Source organism: Cryptotermes secundus, unplaced genomic scaffold, assembly GCF_002891405.2.
Source record: "Cryptotermes secundus unplaced genomic scaffold, Csec_1.0 scaffold24, whole genome shotgun sequence".
Lineage (NCBI taxonomy): Eukaryota > Metazoa > Arthropoda > Insecta > Blattodea > Kalotermitidae > Cryptotermes > Cryptotermes secundus.
This window is the reverse complement of record NW_019718270.1, coordinates 583,482-602,128: the sequence shown is the minus strand read 5'-3', so window position 1 is coordinate 602,128 and position 18,647 is coordinate 583,482. Positions and strand designations below refer to the sequence as shown.

Sequence of the window (18,647 nt, the reverse complement as noted above, 5' to 3'; positions counted from 1 at the left end):
GATTGATGGGCATGTATTGGTTTGACTGAAACAAAAATTATATTTTGTTGACAGAAGTTCAAATTAGTTCTTTGCAAAAGCAACTTAAACAACTCTATGATCCCATAATTTTGTCTTAATTTTACAATATGTCTTTCCTTTCCTTGAAGAATCACTTTGGGGTCCGTTTCAGAATTTATATTCAAGTGTGCCATTGCTTTAGCCTTATTACCCCTCTTCTTCTTCTTCTTCTTCTTCTTCTTATTCTTCTTCTTATTATTCTTCTTATTCTGTGCTGCAGCCTCAGTGGGTCTAGGCCTACCTCCATGAACTCCATTCACTTCTGATTACCCCTCCTTACCCAAGCGAATCCTTATGAGAGTTCACTTGCAATCACAGATTACACAGAATTTTGTGTAATTTTGATGGAGGTCTTTTGTATCCACTCCATCACCCAGTGATTTAACTGTACCCATTTCTGAGAGTAACTCTCGATACTTCATTCAAAAAATGGAAGCTTTTATATACAATATCCTCTTAGTTCTCCAAAATAATCAATCAGCTGACAAATAACTATGATCCCTCACTTGAAAAACAGTAATAATACCCTCCACATTTCCATCAGAATGTATGTAACATGGCTGTTCATATTGTGATATATTTTCTCAAGGCAAGAAACTGAAGCCAGCAGAGACAGCAGTTACTGAGTAACAGCTTTGAAAACAAGTATGTTTCCACAGCAAAAATTGGATAAAACAATAATGGGAAGCAGTGTCTCCTATGCGGTCCATGCCAAAATGTTATAAGCAGGACAGGTTTGTCTGTTGCAAAACCTCATGAGTATGGGTAGACCAAAGGACCTTTAGGAATAACAACACCTGAATGAGAAAGCTAATGCTACTGTGGATTGTTTAGAAAATCAGTTCACATCTCATGACCTGTGTGACGAAAACCATGAGCAGTGGATAGAGACTAGAGTCTAAGCTCTGCTCGCGTCTGTAGATGACACCCTGCATGGAAAAGTAAGACCTTGTGACATACAGAAATTAGCAAATTCATTGAAATTGAGAAAGGCCTGTGGACTTTATGGTATTTCAAGCGAATGTCTTAGGCATCTTCCTAGAAGACCACTGGTACATCTGACACATTTATTTAGTGACTACCCTTGGCTGTCCATTTCTAAAGGCTTGGAAGGAAGAAAAATATATAATGTTACCACAGCCTAGTAAGGATCCCAAAATCCCTCAAAATTTATGTCTGATTAGCCTCTTGTCTACAACAGGCAAGCTAGTTGAGAAAGTTATTCTGAAAATAGTCCAAAGGCACATTGAAGGAAGAGGCCTACTTATTGCAAGACAGTTTGGTGTCCATGCCCATTACAGCATGAATTTTGATATATGAGACTTATGGACCATGTCACCTTAAATTTGTACAATAACGTGTACAGGTATGGTATTCTTGGATATTGAAAAAGCCCTTGCTACAACCTGGCACCTTGGCTTGCTATATAAATAATCTGAATTAAAAATTTTAACCAGTCTCATCAAGCTTATTAGCTCTTTTCTTTCTCAGAGAAAATTCAGATTGTGGTCAAAGGTGAAGTGTCTATATCAAGGGATATATATATAAGCAAGGGTGTCACAAGGTTCCGTCCTGTCCCCAACATTGTTCAGTAAAAAGGTAAAGTTGTTCTTGTGCTTAACTAATTAAGCACTACACCATGAAGGCATGTGGGGAAGTGGATATATAGATCCACATTTTCTTGGCCTCAGCAACAGCTGGAGGTGAGCGGTCAGCTTCACACTCCAGGCAATTTACCACCAGGGAAAGAGCCCATGGCACCCATTGGATAGGGGGCTGGGTGGACCCCAATCAGTTCATCTTGACGCTCATGATCAGAACTTTTTTTCAGCTGAACCCTTGGAGTCATAGTCCTTACATAACACTCTCTCCAACAAGAAGATGGGTTCTTCTCATGAATATGCTTGGTCTTTCGTCAAATATATGTATCACACATATGGCATGTTATTGAAAATTCTTCCTTTTGCACTATATACAAGTCCTCTGTCAGTACAGGCTTACAAAGTAGATCATGTCTGTCTTACTTATCTTATGCTACAACGGCAGTTTAGTCACTTGAACGGTCATAAGCTCGACCACCAAATTTAAGCCTTATTTTCTATGACTGGCTTCACCTTGTCCTACGTTGCGAACATGTTCATTCTCATGATTCTGAATGACTTCTGCTTGTTGCCTGCACAGTTTTGTTGTATAATTGTATACATTCATAAGTTTGAAAGCTGTGTGCTCCTTGGAAAATTTCCAGTGGTACAGAGAACCTCGTTTTGCAGGTGCTGCAATTTTAAGAAGTAGGTGGGGCAAGCATAAGTCATTACTGATCTAATCAGTACTTTATGGAGTGTTAGTTTATGTTGGTGCTTAAACACTCTTTTGAATAGGGAGTAGATTCTAATAAATGTTCTGAAGGCCTTGGCTTCAGTCATTTCTATGTGCAGTTTCCATGTAATCCTCTTATCAAAGATTATACCCAGATATTTTACATGATTGACAAAGGGGATTATCTCCACCTTATCATGGTGGTGGGGTTTGAGAGCTCTTGAGACCCTGAGAGCTATGCTGGCGGTAGTGTAGCTACTGGTAGGGCCACCCATGCCAGACAGGTCAAGGGGTAGGAGCCAGACAGAGAGGGATACCCTGGTCCTCCAGGTTGGGGGTTGGGCATGAGGCTGACAACCTCACACCGTAAAAACTAAATTCTTCAGAAATCCGAGGAAAGAGTAGCCAGACAGACCTATTCAAGACGAACTGGAAAATGTTTAAAGGATTTGAGAATTGGATCTTGGAATGTATTATCTCTTTACAGAGCCGGAGCACTAAAAATGCTACTTGAACAACTAGATAGCTATAAACTAGATATCACTGCTATACAAGAACTGAGGTGGTTGGGTGAAGGAGTCATGGAAAAGAGGGATCATGTTGTATTCTATAGTTGTCAGAAGAGTCACATGTTTGGAACAGGTTTTATTGTTAATAAAAAAAGGAAGCATCTTATTTTAGACTTCCAGACAACATCTCACAGAACATGTAGGCTACGAATTAAGGGAAAGTTTTTAACTATAGCCTTATTTGTGCACGTGCCCCAACTGAAGATAAAAGTGATGAGGAGAAACACTCCTTCTTTGATGAATTGGATAAAATATATAGAAAATGTCCAAAAATGGATTGTAAAATAATCATAGGGGACATGAATGTTAAAGTGGGGAATGAGGATGTATATAGATTGGTTATTGGAAAACATATCCTACATAACAAGTCAAACGATAATGGGTTGAGATTAATAAATTTTGCTTCCTCAAGAAACGTGGTAATAGATTGTACAATGTTTAATCACAAGGATATACATAAATGAACCTGGAAATCCCCTGATGGAAATGTGTTTAATCAAATTGATCACATCCTAATAGATGTAAGACATTCAGATTTGATGGATGTCAGGAGCTACAGGGGGGCCAACATTGACTCTGATCATTACTTAATAATATCAAAGATTAGAAGTCGAATATCTAATGCAAGGAAGATACATGGATCCCAGGCTAAGAAATTGAATTGTGGAAAATTGGTGGAACAAGGAGTTGCAACCAGATATACTGGATTAATCAGTGAATGCCTGGCAGGTCTCTGATAGTGAGAATGTCAGTGAAGCTTGGAGGGGCCTCAGAGATGTTATTATAAATGCTGCTGGTGCAGTCTTAGGAAAAATGGAAAGGATAAAGTATAAGAATTGGTTTGATGGAGAGGGTGAGCAAGTGACAAATAATAAAAAAAAACAGGCATATAAGAGAATGCAGCAAAGGAACCATACTCGAGGGGCCGTGGAAGAATACTGTGAAGTGAGAAGAAAAGAAAAAAGATTGCATAAAAAGAAGAAAAGGGAATGTGATAAACAAGAACTGATTGAACTGGAGCATTTAAGAAGTTCAAACGAAATTAGGGCGTTTTATCAAAAACTAAACACGAGTCAAAAGGACTTTCAACCCAGAATAACCTTATGTAGAGATAAAGAAGGCACGATATTGAGTAGCAATGAAGCAATATTGGAAAGATGGGTGCAATGTTTTGAGGAATTATTAAATGAACAAGCCTCTGAACAAGTGGAAGGTATGACCATAGACCGGAATCAAGGAATTTTTGAGGCTGAAGAGCCAGCGCCAACCATAAAAGAAGTAGAACAAGCTATCAAAAAAATTGAAAAATTATAAAGCTCCAGGAATGGATCTAATCACGGCAGAATTAGTGAAATTTGCAGGCCCAGAATATGCTAACCACTTACATCAGCTAATAGTTAAGATATGGATAACTGAAATAATCTCAGAGGAATGGAACCTAAGTATTGTATGCCCTATCCATAAGAAAGGCGAGGTCATGGTATGCTCTAACTATAGAGGAATTAGTCTGTTGTGCATAGCATATAAAATATTTTCCAACATTTTATTTAACAGACTCTCTCTCTTTGTGGAAGGCATAATTGGGGATTACCAATGTGGGTTTCGTCAAGGAAGATCAACTAACGATCAGATTTTCACTATTCGCCAGGTCCTTGAAAAGTGTAATGAATTCCAAATCGAAACACATCATCGACTTCCGATCAGCCTATGACTCCATAGATAGAGATAGTCTTGTTCTGGCAATGGAAGAGATGCACATTCCACGGAAGTTAATCACCTTAGTCAGAACCACTATGAGAAAGACCCAATGCCAAATTAAGATTCAGACTATGTTGTCCACCCCTATAATAACTAGAAATGGAGTTTGACAAGGGGATTCCCTAGCCTGCCTTTTGTTCAATATAGCATTAGAGAAGGTAGTTAGAGATGCAGACATCAACACAAGGGGAACTGTATTCTATAAGTCAGTTCAAATTTTGGCATTTGCAGATGATATTGATATAATTGGTAGAACACAAAAATCTATGAAAGAAGCTTTTCTTTAATTTGGAAAGAGCAGCAAAAAAATGAATCTACAAATTAACCAAAATAAAACAAAGTACATGCTAGTAACCAAGAAAGACTATGCTAATGACCTGCATATATTGAAATTGGCTCATATAAATTTGAGCCTGTATGTAGTTTCACTTATCTTGGATCAGAAGTTAACTGTAAAAATGATATCAGTGATGAAATAAAAAAGTGTGTACTTGCAGCAAATAAATGTCTCCATGGCCTTAGGAAACACCTGAAATCCCAATTAGTATCCAGGAAAACCAAAACTATGTTGCATAAAGTACTTATAAGATCAGTGCTATCTTATGCCTCTGAGACCTGGTCACTGTCAAGATTGGATGAAAGACTGTTAACTATATTTGAAAGAAGGATCTTGAGCTATATCTTTGGACCAGTGGAAGAAAATGGAATATGGAGGAAGAGGTATAACCATGAGCTATACAAACTATTTAATGAACCAGACATTATTGGATTTATAAAGGTGAAAAGGCTTGAATGGGCTGGACACAATACATGCCAGCGAGAATAGAACGATTAAGAAGATACTTAATACTAAACCAGAAGAAAATATGAGAGTGGGAGGACCAAGATTGAGATGGGAAGAATGTGTGTGGCAGGACATAAGAATTTTGGGTGTAAAGAACTGGAGTAATGTAGCATCAAATGGAGAAGAATGCTGGGCAATCCTGAGGAAGGCCAGGGCTCACAAAGGGCTGTCATGCCAGTGATGATGATGACGATGATGACAAAGGGGATAATCTGTCCATTCAATGTAAGATGAGCCTGAGGGGGCCTAAGACAATGAGAAATTGTTTGACTTTTCCTGAAGGTCAGCACAGAGTACATAGAGAACATCGTTTCCATGATTTCTTAGTTGTGTATTTATTCTCCAACAGGTCCTCTATTGTTGTGTGTTGATTCATTGTCATGAAAACGTGTTTAGGTTTCCGTTGCCTAGCAGTGGCTGTCTTGGAGAAAACTGCATAATAAGGAGGATGAGATGGGCAAGGGATGTAGCATGAGTGTGGGAGAGATGAATGCATATAGGAAATTGGTGGGAAAGCCAAAACGAGACCATTAGGAAAACCAAGATGCAGGTGAGTGGACAGTATTAAAAAGGATCTTAAGGAGATAGAATTGGGTGGTATGGACTGGATTGATCTGGCTCATGATAGGGACCAGTGGAGGGCTCTTGTGAACATGGTAACGAACCTTCAGGTTGCATAAATTGCTGTAAAGTTCTTCAGTGGCTACATGATTGGCGGCTTCTCAAGAAGGGCTCAGCTCCATGAGATTTGTTAATTATGGTATGTGATAATGTTATAATTGTAAGATTCAATAGGCATATGCAGGTTTCTATCAAGACCTTTCCCTTGGTCAGCTAAATTATCAGCTGCTGCTGCAGTGCAGGTATTCCAGCCAAATGTGGTACCTTAGGAGTGTGTACCCCAGTGCTAGGCCTCTACAAGGCATGGATCACTAAGTAGCCACCGTGGAATAGTAGTTACCACTACCCATTGTAACAGTGACATGTACACTGTAGCTGTATATCTGGTAACTATTAAAGCTGTCAGATATTTCTGCTGGGCCAAATATGTACCAATGTTGGTGCACAGTGCTTAAAGTTCATATTTATGAGATTACTTTGCTGTCAGTGTGTTCTCCCCCTAACATTGCTAGGCAACGGCTTGGTAAACATGTTCTCATGGCAATGAATACACATGAAGCAAAATAACTTTGGATGTAGCATTTTCTGTGCTGTTCATGTCATATACTCAATATATAGTGAAAGGAATGTAGGCAATTAGTTCTTCAAAGAACTTCTTGTTATGATAATGTTGAAAAATGATAGTGGGGTACATTTACACCCTGCTAGGACATTCAGTTGTCAAGAGGCTCTCTTGCCCGAGGATTAGTTCGCAACCCTGACAACTTAGTGAGTCTTGTTAGGGCATTTTCTTTGCTGTAAATATAATTTGCATAACATTTCAGGTGTGGGCATAAGTACTACATCAGCAGGTGAGAAGGTAGACCACACCCAGGCCTCAGGTCTCAAGGGGCTCCTTTGTGCCTTCAGCCAATCCAGAATAAAGCATATATAATATAAATAAAATATTATTGGTTCTCTCAACATATCAGTACAGTCTAAAACATAATATACTCCCTAAAGAAGTGAATTTTATGGAAACTGCAGTAAGAAAGTGACTTCAAGGTAATCCAGTCTCGTACTGATTCAAAATTTTAGGCCTTATAACTTAACAATTCTGACACTTGCCACTCTCAGCACTGTATGCAGTAGCACTAACTGACAGTAAAGTAATTTTTAGGACTGGCACTGGATGGCATGAGGAGGTGTGAAGTGAAACTTTGTGTTGAGGCTCAAACTCTTCATCTACACCTGAGCCTCCAGTAACCTCACTACATTATTAGTGTAAAGAGTCCCTTTTCAGGAATTGGAACATAATATGATATTCATCCCAAACTGTTGGAGAGATTTTCTTTCATTATTCTTGTAATTTACACTTTCTTGAAGCACTTGGGTTTGCTCACTTTTCCTGATCCTCACACAAAATGTAGCATAAAGGTAATACAAATACAAAGGAACTGAGTTGCTATACTTTATTTGAAATCATTATGACATTATTACAGAGTATTTTGTTGAATTACCTTTTATTTATCTATGGGTAATACATAAACACAATATAAACGTGACCTTAACAAAGGCATCAGGGGAAGTCTGGCATGTATAATAAAAGAAAAATTATCCATACTCAGATTGAAGAACTAAATTTATTATTGTATTTGATAAAAGAGAGGCACTATGCTACAAGCCAGAAGGTCGCGGGTTCAAGTCCTGATGACATCATTAGATTTTTTTCAATTAACCTAACCCTTCCAGCCACACTATGGCCCTGGGGTTGACTCAGCCTCTAATAGAAACGAGTACCAGGAATTAATTAAATAATTTCCTGGGGACTAAAGCGCGGCCAGCACATAAGCCTGACAACCTTACCGCCATCTTTGAGCCGATTGTCTAGATAATGTGGGACCCTCAACATCTCACAACCCTATGGGCCTTCACGGCCTGGTACAGGGATAGCTTTATTTTTTTACTTTTATTTGATAAAAGAAAAAAAACACATAGAAAAACCCACAGGCAAGAATCAATGATTACCATATAAAATGCAAGCATCAGTTAAGCACGGTCCAGTCCAGTCATGTATGATCATGAATTCAGCAGACTCTGAATCTGTATGTCTTTAACAAAACTGTGACAATTGTTTTTGCATTACATTATTGACACAGAAGGTCATATTTTTTATTCAATCTTGATATATCATCCTTATTGAAAACAGTGATATTGACCATTTTATTATTTTAGTGCATGATCAAGAAGAAATTTACTATCTCGGTCACTCTGAACTTCAAGATCACAACTTTAACACAAGTCTATGGAGAGAAGTAGTCACACAGTTAAACACAAATTGTAAGTCATTTTATTCCGTAAAGTAATATCAGTATTAATAATATTCTGCATGAATAACTGTAGTTAATATACAAGGCAGTGAATGGAATATTATTAACATAAAATTTTAAAAGCTGGAATCAGAAGCATTCAAATTTTACTATTATACTGAACAATTATGGTATAAGACGTAATCTGTAAACATGTGTAGCTTCTGAACTTTACCTGTGAGCAGTCTGAGACTCAAACTTGGAAGCTGAAGAAAATTTTCATCAAAAAACTCTTCCAGCATACTGTCAGTACCACTGCCAAATTAAATTATGTGAACTAAAGTGCTTTTTATTGAAGCCTCAGGTAATTCAAAATGAGTTTCAGTAGATTTTGAAGACAGTCCAAATTCCTTGACCAAATCATCAAAAATGCATTGAACTGCTTGACGTGCTCTAGATAAGTGGTAGTTGAATATTCAGTTAGAAATATCAAGCTATATCACCAAATTTTGTTCAAAAGGAATTGCTTCCTCCCTGACTAAATAATATGGCATATCAATATCAGTGCTACCAATTATCTGTTGAGCAGGAATACTTAATTTATTTACACTAAACACTTTTCCAATGGAATATTAAAAAAAAAAAATGTTATCATTATCTCTACCATATCATCCTATGCCTAGCAAAATTAAATAGCAGTCTGCATCAGCTACTGTCAATAAAACTGCAGAATAACAAATTTATGGTTGTAAAATCTTTGGTGGAAATTTTATTTGGCAATGTTTTTCATAAATAATCCCAGTACAGTTTAGCATTTTACATACTTCATAGAATGATCTCATGTTATTAAAGCACGTCTCTGTTACAGTTACAGACACCTGTACAAATTGTAGTGACTTCCATACAGTGTTGTTGATTTCTGCAATTATTTCATGAATAGCAGATATTCTGACAAGAAAAATATTACTAAAGGATGTAAACATTTCACTTATATCTAAATACTTAAAAAGGTACAGACTTTTGTAAATAAATTCATAGATAGAAAATCTGTCACATTAAAAATTAATCAATAAATGACAAAATAGGACTTTATAGTATAAATATATATGATATTATCAAACATGACACGTGGTTATTTTCCAATTTCAGATGCAGATATCAGAATCAAATGGCAACATTTTCAGATAAATTATTTGAGAGAGAAGAGGAAGTTAAAGAATATATCACTAGGCTTAGCAGCAGCAGAAGAGTCATGAAAACTAACATTGCCATATTTTGACTTAAGAAGGTTCTTGGACTTTTTATTTAAAGCCCAGAGGAACATCTGGAAAGTACCTCCAGGTATCTTTACTTATTCTTCTACTGCAGATCAGCCTATTGATGAAATTGTGGATGAATCACTAATGCAAAAATCAAATATGATGCAAACATCATTACAAATCAGATAGCCACAAATCCTGTGCTTTCTGAGAAACGTTATAAAAGAATTACAAAATAGATTGACTTGATAAAAAAATTTCATAAACATTTAGACAAACTATCTGTAAAGTCTGATGATTACAAAGACCTGGACATTATGTTCTCAGAAAGCAAACTCCTGTCACACTTAAAAATTAGGAATTTAAGAGTGATGTACAAGTAATTAATCTCATAGAAAGCAAACCACATCCTATTTGCAAAATTATCATTACAATTGTACATCACTTGAATTCTACTTCTTCCTATCCTCCAAGTTCTTATTTAAAGGCTCCTAGCTCATTTCCAATAGCTCCTAGTAAAATTCAACCAGCAACTTCCTCAACTCAATTCTACATGAATAGTGCATAGGACCTCCCCCATTCATTTCATTCACAGCACCACTCTCAGATAATAACTTCATGATATAGTTAAATTAAAATTACAGAATATAAATAAAATTTGGGTATGTTTACTCTTATATTAACTTGTTATATTATATTTAAGCATCCTGTTGCACTATACACTTCTATATGTAATAATACAAATGCCGTCGTGAATGCCACAGGCTCCCTGTGTGTGCGTGTCGCTGCTCATCTTTAATATGTTTAGACATATAATTAACAGAATAATACATGAACGGTGCTGAAAACAAGAAATAGCTGCTGCAGCACATGTAGACACAGAGCAGGTATCCCTGCGATTTAAAACTTTAAATTTTGATTTTTAAATTTTAAATTGGAATTCTAAAATCAAATTGACGAGCGTATGTTGGCGAGATTTTAAACAAAACTGACAGGCTGGTGTTTTAGATTTTGGATTGTGTGCAGTGTGACAGCTACACAGTGAAAAATACACCTGATGATGGCCAGTTACAGCTGAAACCTGTAGTATAGAGGAAGAAAAGACAAAGAACTATGATACAACGAAATAAATTGTTGCATTCACAACAGCATTTGTATTATTACATATAGAAATTAACTTGTTACTCGAGAAATATTGCCAACTGTTCTTTAGGAGGAATAGCACATCTACAGTTCCTTTGGCATCATTTATGTAATATAAAGCTGCATTTTTCCATCATCCAATTGCTGGTCTGAGAAGTAAGCCTTGGCGTGGCAGAAGTGTAGTTCTATTAATCAGAGGTTTGTTTATTAATACTGGAAGAAGTCCAGGTGGATTTTGAGTTCTGGTTGTTGAAGTATGTATATTACTCTCTGTTACAGGAACCACAAAATTTTCCTGCATGTTGGAACTGGAATTTATCTCAGATTTCATTCTGTCCACACTATGAGGTTCTGTAGCATTCAACCATGCAACCTCACCTCCTATGACATTTCCTGATTTTCCAAGTGCTGCTTTGTTTAATACTCCATTTATAATTGTTCTGTTTCCAACTTTAATCTCACTTTGAGGAAGCACTGTTTTGTTCAAAAACGTATTTATTAATGCTTCATTACCAACCTGAATGCCATGCTTAGCTGGTAATGTCTCATTCAGAACTGCATATACAGTTGCTCCATTTCCAGCATTCTCAGGCAATGTACCGTTTATGACAGTACTGATAACTGCCCCATGTCCCATTCCTTGATGTAATGCAAGCTCAACAGCTTCTAGTGCATCTTCACTAAATTTTGTAATACCCCACAGTGCTTCACATGTTGCAGACTGAAGTCTTGGAAAAATGCCACCCCACAGTGCCATCTGGCAGAAGCGAAAGTTATCATGGAAGCGTGGTTTACTTGTAATTGTAAGAAAATTATTCTTATCTTCAGAGAAAGGAGGCCATGGAAGTTGTTCACCATTGTCTAATAATCTTGGTTCCCTGTATGAATGAGTAAATGGCAAGATGGAGTATAATCTATTCCAGAGATTTTGCATTTACAGAAGAGGAATGAAACTGATCTGAGATGTACCTAACTCATGAGGTCAGCGGAATAAATTGACTGGCCTTATAATATTTTCTTATTTTGTTTTTGTAACTATTTTGAAAGAAGTGTAAGCATTCTCAACATCAATTTTTCAAGTTAGTTTTCATAGTTACTGTTTAATTTCAGTTAAAAACTGATGTCTGAAATGTTACTTACCCAGTGCGAGCAAATTCTGCTATGAAGTTTGTGACGATATCCTGTACTTTTTGATCATTATGATCTGTCAGTGCCAAACCACTAAATGAAGTGTTGCCATCTAAGGGTTCCGGGTCAAAAATGAATGGTAAGTCATCTCCATGACTGATTCCTGTAAACCAATAGGTAAATATGACACATAAAATTGTCTTTTTCAGTAATCTTTTGTATGACAGAATCCTTCATTTTTACTTTTCCACCCTCTTCAATGTCTAGTTTTAAGCTAAACCTGAAGATATGTTATAGTGCTTAGTAATTTATTTAATTTAAGGGAAAATACTCAGAGTAGAAGAAAACCAGCAAAAGTTATGAACTACAACAAACTTGTAAGATTTGAGGTTTTCACAGCGGTGGCTATGAAGAAAGCAGTCTTCTGGGATGTGGCACTGTGTAGATGTGGTGTTAACCCTCGGCTGAACATCAGCCAGCCTGAAGATAAACCGGGCTCAGTTGCCTTCCTGCCCTATGTTGGGACTATATTCAACCGTAGGCCGCACCATAGCTCAAGCAGTTAGTCGCTGACTTCCCACTGCAGCAGCCTGGCTTCGATCCCGGGTCCGGTCAAGTGGGATTTGTGGTGGACAAATCACCCTCACCTATCATCTGGGGCTGGTACAATAGACCAGAAGTGGCCGCAGTACAAGGGACTTAGTTCCACCCCACTAGCAATAAAAAAAAAAGAATAATATTCAACTGTATCAGCAGAGTGCTATCCTGGCACAACATCAAATCAGTGGGTCTGCCTCAAAACAAATTATCTAGTTTCCTCTGGCTGATCAAAGATAGCCTGGGACTAAGGACACAGGGTGTATACAGTAACCCATGCGAGTGCAGCAAGGTCTATATTGGGCAGATGAGCCATTCTGTGGACACAAGGTTGAAGGAACATCAGCGGCACATCCGTCTCGAACCTCCGGTCAAGTAGCTGTAGCTGAATACAGCATCGATTTTGGACACCGCATTCAGCTTCAGAATACCTCCATCCTCACTACCAAGACCTGTTATATGGATCGCATCATTAGGGAGGCCATTGAGATTGAACTCTATCCCAACAATATGAACAGAGAGGTGGGGTTTTGTCTCAGCAAGTCACTGAAGCCTCTCATCTGCTCCCTCAACAAACCCCCGGGACATGACACCAGATCCACAAGGCCATGTAAGTCCATGACGGACTTGCATAGCAACCCCCCAGCTTAAGGGTTAATGCCCTCCCATTAACCTTGCCTTTCTCCCCTGACACAATATCCTATATCTGCTCTAGCCTTGCTATGGCTCCCCAGACCCTTCCCCTCTCCCTCGCCACTGATTTCCCATGTAGACTTGTCCCTTCCTTTCCTGCTCATATAGCTGAGTTTATTTCCGATATTAGTCTGCTTGCACCTGCTCTCACTGTTTCTTCGTTTGCGGATTTTCTTATTTTTCCCTTCTACCCTAAAGATGGAGGCGATACGTTCCTCCGAAACGTCAGTTAACACCACATCTACATGGCGCGACATCCCAGAAGACTGCTTTCTTCATTTACAACAAACTTATTTCATATTTATATCAAAGGAGGAATCTATCAGATTAGTGTATTATTTTATCAATTTTATCAATTATTTATAATATCGATCTTTATTTACCTAAACTTTATGAATGTTGATTCTCAAAATTTCTGACAGTGGTATGTAACATTCAGAATTACTGCATTTTTGGACTTCGCCCATTATCTTGTATTCCAGGAACTTCAGAACAAAACTTTTTGGAAACTGGATCTCTTTCCATCCTCAGGTGAGGTGGGAGACACGTACTCTGTTGAGTCCCTTAGAAAGAGCTAACCAGTGATTGAGGTTAGCTCTTTCTAAGGGGCACAACAGAGTAGGTGTCTCCCTGCTCACTTGAGGACAGAGAGATCCAGTTCCCTAAACGTCATGTTCCCTAGTTTTTAGAATACTGGCTGATGGACAAAGTACAAAAATCCAATAATTCTGACTGATGAAAGTTGCTTGGCATAAATATATATGATCGATCAAATAATTTTCAGATTGCACATTCTCCCCCCCCTCCCTCTCTCTCAACAAGTTCAGTGACTGCACCATTCACCATTACAGAAATCATTTGTAGTAACCCTGTGTTTAGAATTCAGCAACTACAGCCTGTAATAGTTCTTGAATCATCAAAGCTTCTCCTCTTCAGTGACAACTTGAATTTCATAAAAAGGAAGTTGCAGTGGGCCTTCTGGTTATCTCTGAAATATTTCCTGAAGGTCCTGACATACTCTGACATAATTCCACCTTTATTCTTAAGTTAGAAGATGTGTTAACACTGCAGCATTCCCTCACATGTCCACATCTCATGTCAAAATGCACTGACATGATCGAAGTGAAATTTCAACCTCATTAGCCAAGTTTTGGATGATGATTCATCTGTTTTTCATTAATAAATTCATTTGTCCCACATTTTCTTCTGTTTGCTCCTGAATGGACATCCTGAACACAGAATCCTTCAGTGATGTCACTCCACTTTTTCACTTGAAAACCAATCAAATGTTTGAATTCTCCTCATTGTTTCCTTTCCACAAGCAAGTATTAACCTCTCATAGGTTTCTGTAGCAGTTTACCTGGTTTGAAGCATAACTTAGTGCATGTATATGTGGGATGTCGATGTTCCAAGATACAACCATGTAAAACTATAACAGGTGTATATATTATTTCCAAATGTATGGGATGGCTGGGAAGTCGTTTTGATATATATATGTTATTCATAAGATTGCTGGCCCTGAAACGGGGCATTGTTCAACTGTATATTATTCACAAGATTGCTGGCCCTGAAAAGGGGCGCTGTTCAACCGTATGTTATTCACAAGATTGCTGGCCCTGAAAAGGGGCGCTGTTCAACCGTATGTTATTCACAAGATTGCTGGCCCTGAAAAGGGGCGCTGTTCAACCGTATGTTATTCACAAGATTGCTGGCCCTGAAAAGGGGCGCTGTTCAACCGTATGTTATTCACAAGATTGCTGGCCCTGAAAGGGACCGTTTGTTCCACTGTGCATGCGCTAGTAGAGTTAGCTGGACGTCCTTCTTTGTGTGTGCTGGCCAGGTTGGCTGATGACTGGCGCCATTCACAGGAGGTGCTCTTGCAGCAAAGTGCGTAGACCGATGAAGGCTAAACTGATGTGTATTCGTATGCAGAGCTGTGAATGTGTCTGCCATGTCAGAGGCCACATACTTATCCCATGCTTGCTCATGCCACCAGTAGGTGGCGCTAACCAATGGGCGTGGGAGATGCTATTCAAAAGTGAGAAATTGAGCGCTAACATTAAACCGACCCTCCACAAAGCTCTTATTAGATCTGTAATGAGTTACGCTAGTCCCGCCTGGGAGTTCGTGGCAGACCCTCATCTAGTGAAATTGCAGCACCTACAAAACATAGTTCTCCACACTACTGGCAATTTTCCAAGGCACACACCAGTCTTCGATTTTTACATGGCATTCAAAATCTCATACATATATGATTATATAACAAAATTATGCAGGCAACAAGCAGAAGTCATACAAAATCATGAAAATGAGAATGTTCGCAATATTGGTCAAGGCGAAGCCTGACAGAGAAAGTATAAGAGGCTTAAACTTGGCGGTGGTCAGGCATACGACCATTCAAGTGACTAGACTGCCGTGGTAGCAAATAATACTAGAAATAGGACATAATCTGCTGTACTGCGCCTGAACTGACAGAGGCCTTGTATATATTGTACACTGGAGTAGATATTAAGTATAGCCTTGTAAATAAGTGTACATACTGACAATAGACTTCATATCACCAACTACGACTGACAAATGACAGACCTGACCTCTCGTCAGAGAGGGCGCCCCACATGGACAGGACAGTAACTTTCATATAAAGAGAAACATCTGGTCATGAACCCCAGCTGGGGCTCAACACCAAGACAGACAGATGACTGACCATCAGTTGCAACATAACTTTGTCTTTGATATGCCCTGGGAGTAAGAATTGTCTGGTTGACTGAAGGGAAAGGAGCTGTCTGTCTGACCAAAGGATTAGTCTGTTAGACTGTGGGAGGTTCCCACATATACTTTCTTTGAAATCTGTGGCTTCCTGATAAAATGCAAAGTGTAGAGGGCACCAACACACAACCTTACTTCAAAAGGTGTTACTCCTGAATCAGAAAAGCTACAAAAACAATTTATCCAAAGAACAGCAAGCTTGTTGATTAAATTTATTCTACAAGTTAATCAGCAAGGCAGCAGTCCATTGGATAAATATTCCTAAACACACATACAAATCTTTGCAAAAGCTATGTTATATTTAAAAACCCTTATACATTAAAATAGTTGCAAGTTAGAATATACATAGAAGTTATACAGAGTATAAATATGTCATAGAAATAATTAAATTATATTTAAATGATAGAAGAGTTACATCATGTGCAACAGTGAATCTGAACCTGGAGCTGAGGAAGTTCAGTTTTGGTAAGCCTGCATCCCTCATTAGGTAAGTGACAGTCTTCAACAACTAACTTACCACCTTCCACACCATCATCTTGAACTAATGGGAATCCACTAAGGAACACCTTGCCTCCATGTTTATTCTGCTTCAGTATTTGCTCAAAGCTATAGAAAAATGTCTTCCCAACATGTTTAGACCATAATTTAGCCATGTGGAATGCTGGAAGGTTGAATAAAGCATCACCTGTTGCCTAAGAAATAAATTATGAAAGATTTAATTTTCAGTGCTCCATTGATCTGTCCACACACATAAGAGATCTGATTACAGCATTCTTGAAAGGATAATTACTCCAGATGACTTAGTCATTAAGACATTCATTCCAGATTTGTACCCATTTTCAAAACACATTCAAAACTCAGTTTTGGACACCGTTCTTAGCTATGTCTCTTTCTTCAGTTTACTTGTCTCCATGTTGCCATACCTCTGATGTTTTGGTGCACTTCTCATTTTGAAGAATAATTACTGGTAGCTAACGCTCTGACATAGAGAATGTGTGGCTTTTTATCTACCTCACTAGACAATTTTACAAAATATCATTGTGCCATGTATTTAATTACTTCAGGAGAATATGATGCCATGCCTCTTTAATTCTACTTGTCCAACATCTTTCGTGTTGTAATAGTTTAGTACCAATTAATTTCATGAAAATTCCTTTTACAAAAATTCTGAAGATTTTCATTCACAAATTCAAATTGCTCATAAAATCTCTGCAAGATGTTCATAATGCAGATGACAGGAGTCCACATAATGGCAGATGCTATACTGGAATCAAAGCATTGAAGTTGCCTTGACATTGGATCCAGCAGAACAAAACATGTTGGGACAGCCTTGAATGATTAAGTAACAGAGTTATGACATTAATATTTTACAACAGAATAGTGTATTTGTGTTATACCTCTGCAGTACATGTTGTTTCCCACAGTAAGAGAGTATAAGTTTTTGAACGTACTGCATATGATTAATGAAGTGCTAGAGACTTACCTCAACATAATTCTTTACAATGGCTCTAGTATCTTCTTGGTGGAATGGAAAGTATTTGGCTGCAACATTTTGTATAAGTTGATCAGTCCTATTGAATAACCTCCCAATTAGATCTGAAAAAGTAATGTATGATTCATTCATTCATTCAATCATTTATTCACTCATTCATCAATGGCTCTACGGCCCTCTGTTGGGCCCTGGCCTCTTCTTCAGTTTTATAATCTTTTTTACACAAATGGTAGGGCTCCTTGGATGAGTGATCAGCCCGTCTCAAGGCTGCTACCTACACACAGGACAACACAAACATAGAATAAATGTACACATAGACATCCATGCCTTTGAGTGGAATCTGAACCCACAATCCCAGTGTTTGAGCAAGCAAAGACAATTTATGCCTTAAATTGCGTGGCCACTGTGATCAGCAATGTATGATTCAGCCATGTAAATTTCTGGCCATCACATAACCCATATTGTCAGAATGAGTTACAGTAACAAAGTCTACAAGACATGTGACATAAAATGCATAGTGAATTACAGACCAAGACAATCATACATACCGGAATAATGGAACCAGAGGAGGTGTCCATTGCTAGGCAATGGCTCGGTAAACACGTTTCCGCGGCAACAGATATGCAAGCAACAATAGAGGAATTGTTTGGAATGATGTTTTCTGTTCAATCCATGCAATGTGGTATTAAAAGAAGGGAGCTTATTGGTGTTCAATTTGCAGTCAGGCTGTGAAGAGAAGACTTTACATGTGCTGTAGTACAGTGATATTTGGAGTGCATAATTCAGTGAGACTATTAAAGTTCCTGTATTAAATTCTGTTGCCAGGAATGGATAGTAGAGACTGTAATAGACTGAGGACAGTAGTGTGTGTGTAACAGTGAACTACAAAATGTGGAAATAATAATACTGTTATAGTTGTTTGTAGTACAACCTGTAAGTCATCAATAAATCCAATAATCCAAAACTCCATCTATAGTCAAATATACATGTGACAATATCTTAAAAATAATGTGTGTGTATATATATATATATATTGTAACATGTTTTGCTACTGAAGACAATGTTCAGATTGTTAATTGGTTTATTTAACAACCTGCAAGTCGTAGCTACAAT

At 38.0% G+C, this 18,647-nt stretch overlaps 1 protein-coding gene across 2 annotated transcripts in view; it reads right to left on the bottom strand.

Annotated features, from left to right (window-relative positions):
• Positions 1 to 10,814: 10,814 nt before the first annotated feature.
• Positions 10,815 to 18,647, bottom strand: part of LOC111867614 (acylcarnitine hydrolase) — a 38,598-nt gene continuing 30,765 nt past the window's right edge. For both annotated transcript variants that reach the window (XM_023857651.2, XM_023857736.2), the window contains 4 exons: positions 17,526 to 17,638; positions 16,560 to 16,734; positions 11,999 to 12,149; positions 10,815 to 11,736 (listed from right to left, as the gene is read on the bottom strand). In XM_023857651.2, the coding sequence (XP_023713419.1) occupies positions 10,992 to 11,736; positions 11,999 to 12,149; positions 16,560 to 16,734; positions 17,526 to 17,638 (1,184 nt within the window). In that variant the 3' untranslated portion in view covers positions 10,815 to 10,991. The remainder of the gene's footprint in view (positions 11,737 to 11,998; positions 12,150 to 16,559; positions 16,735 to 17,525; positions 17,639 to 18,647) is intronic.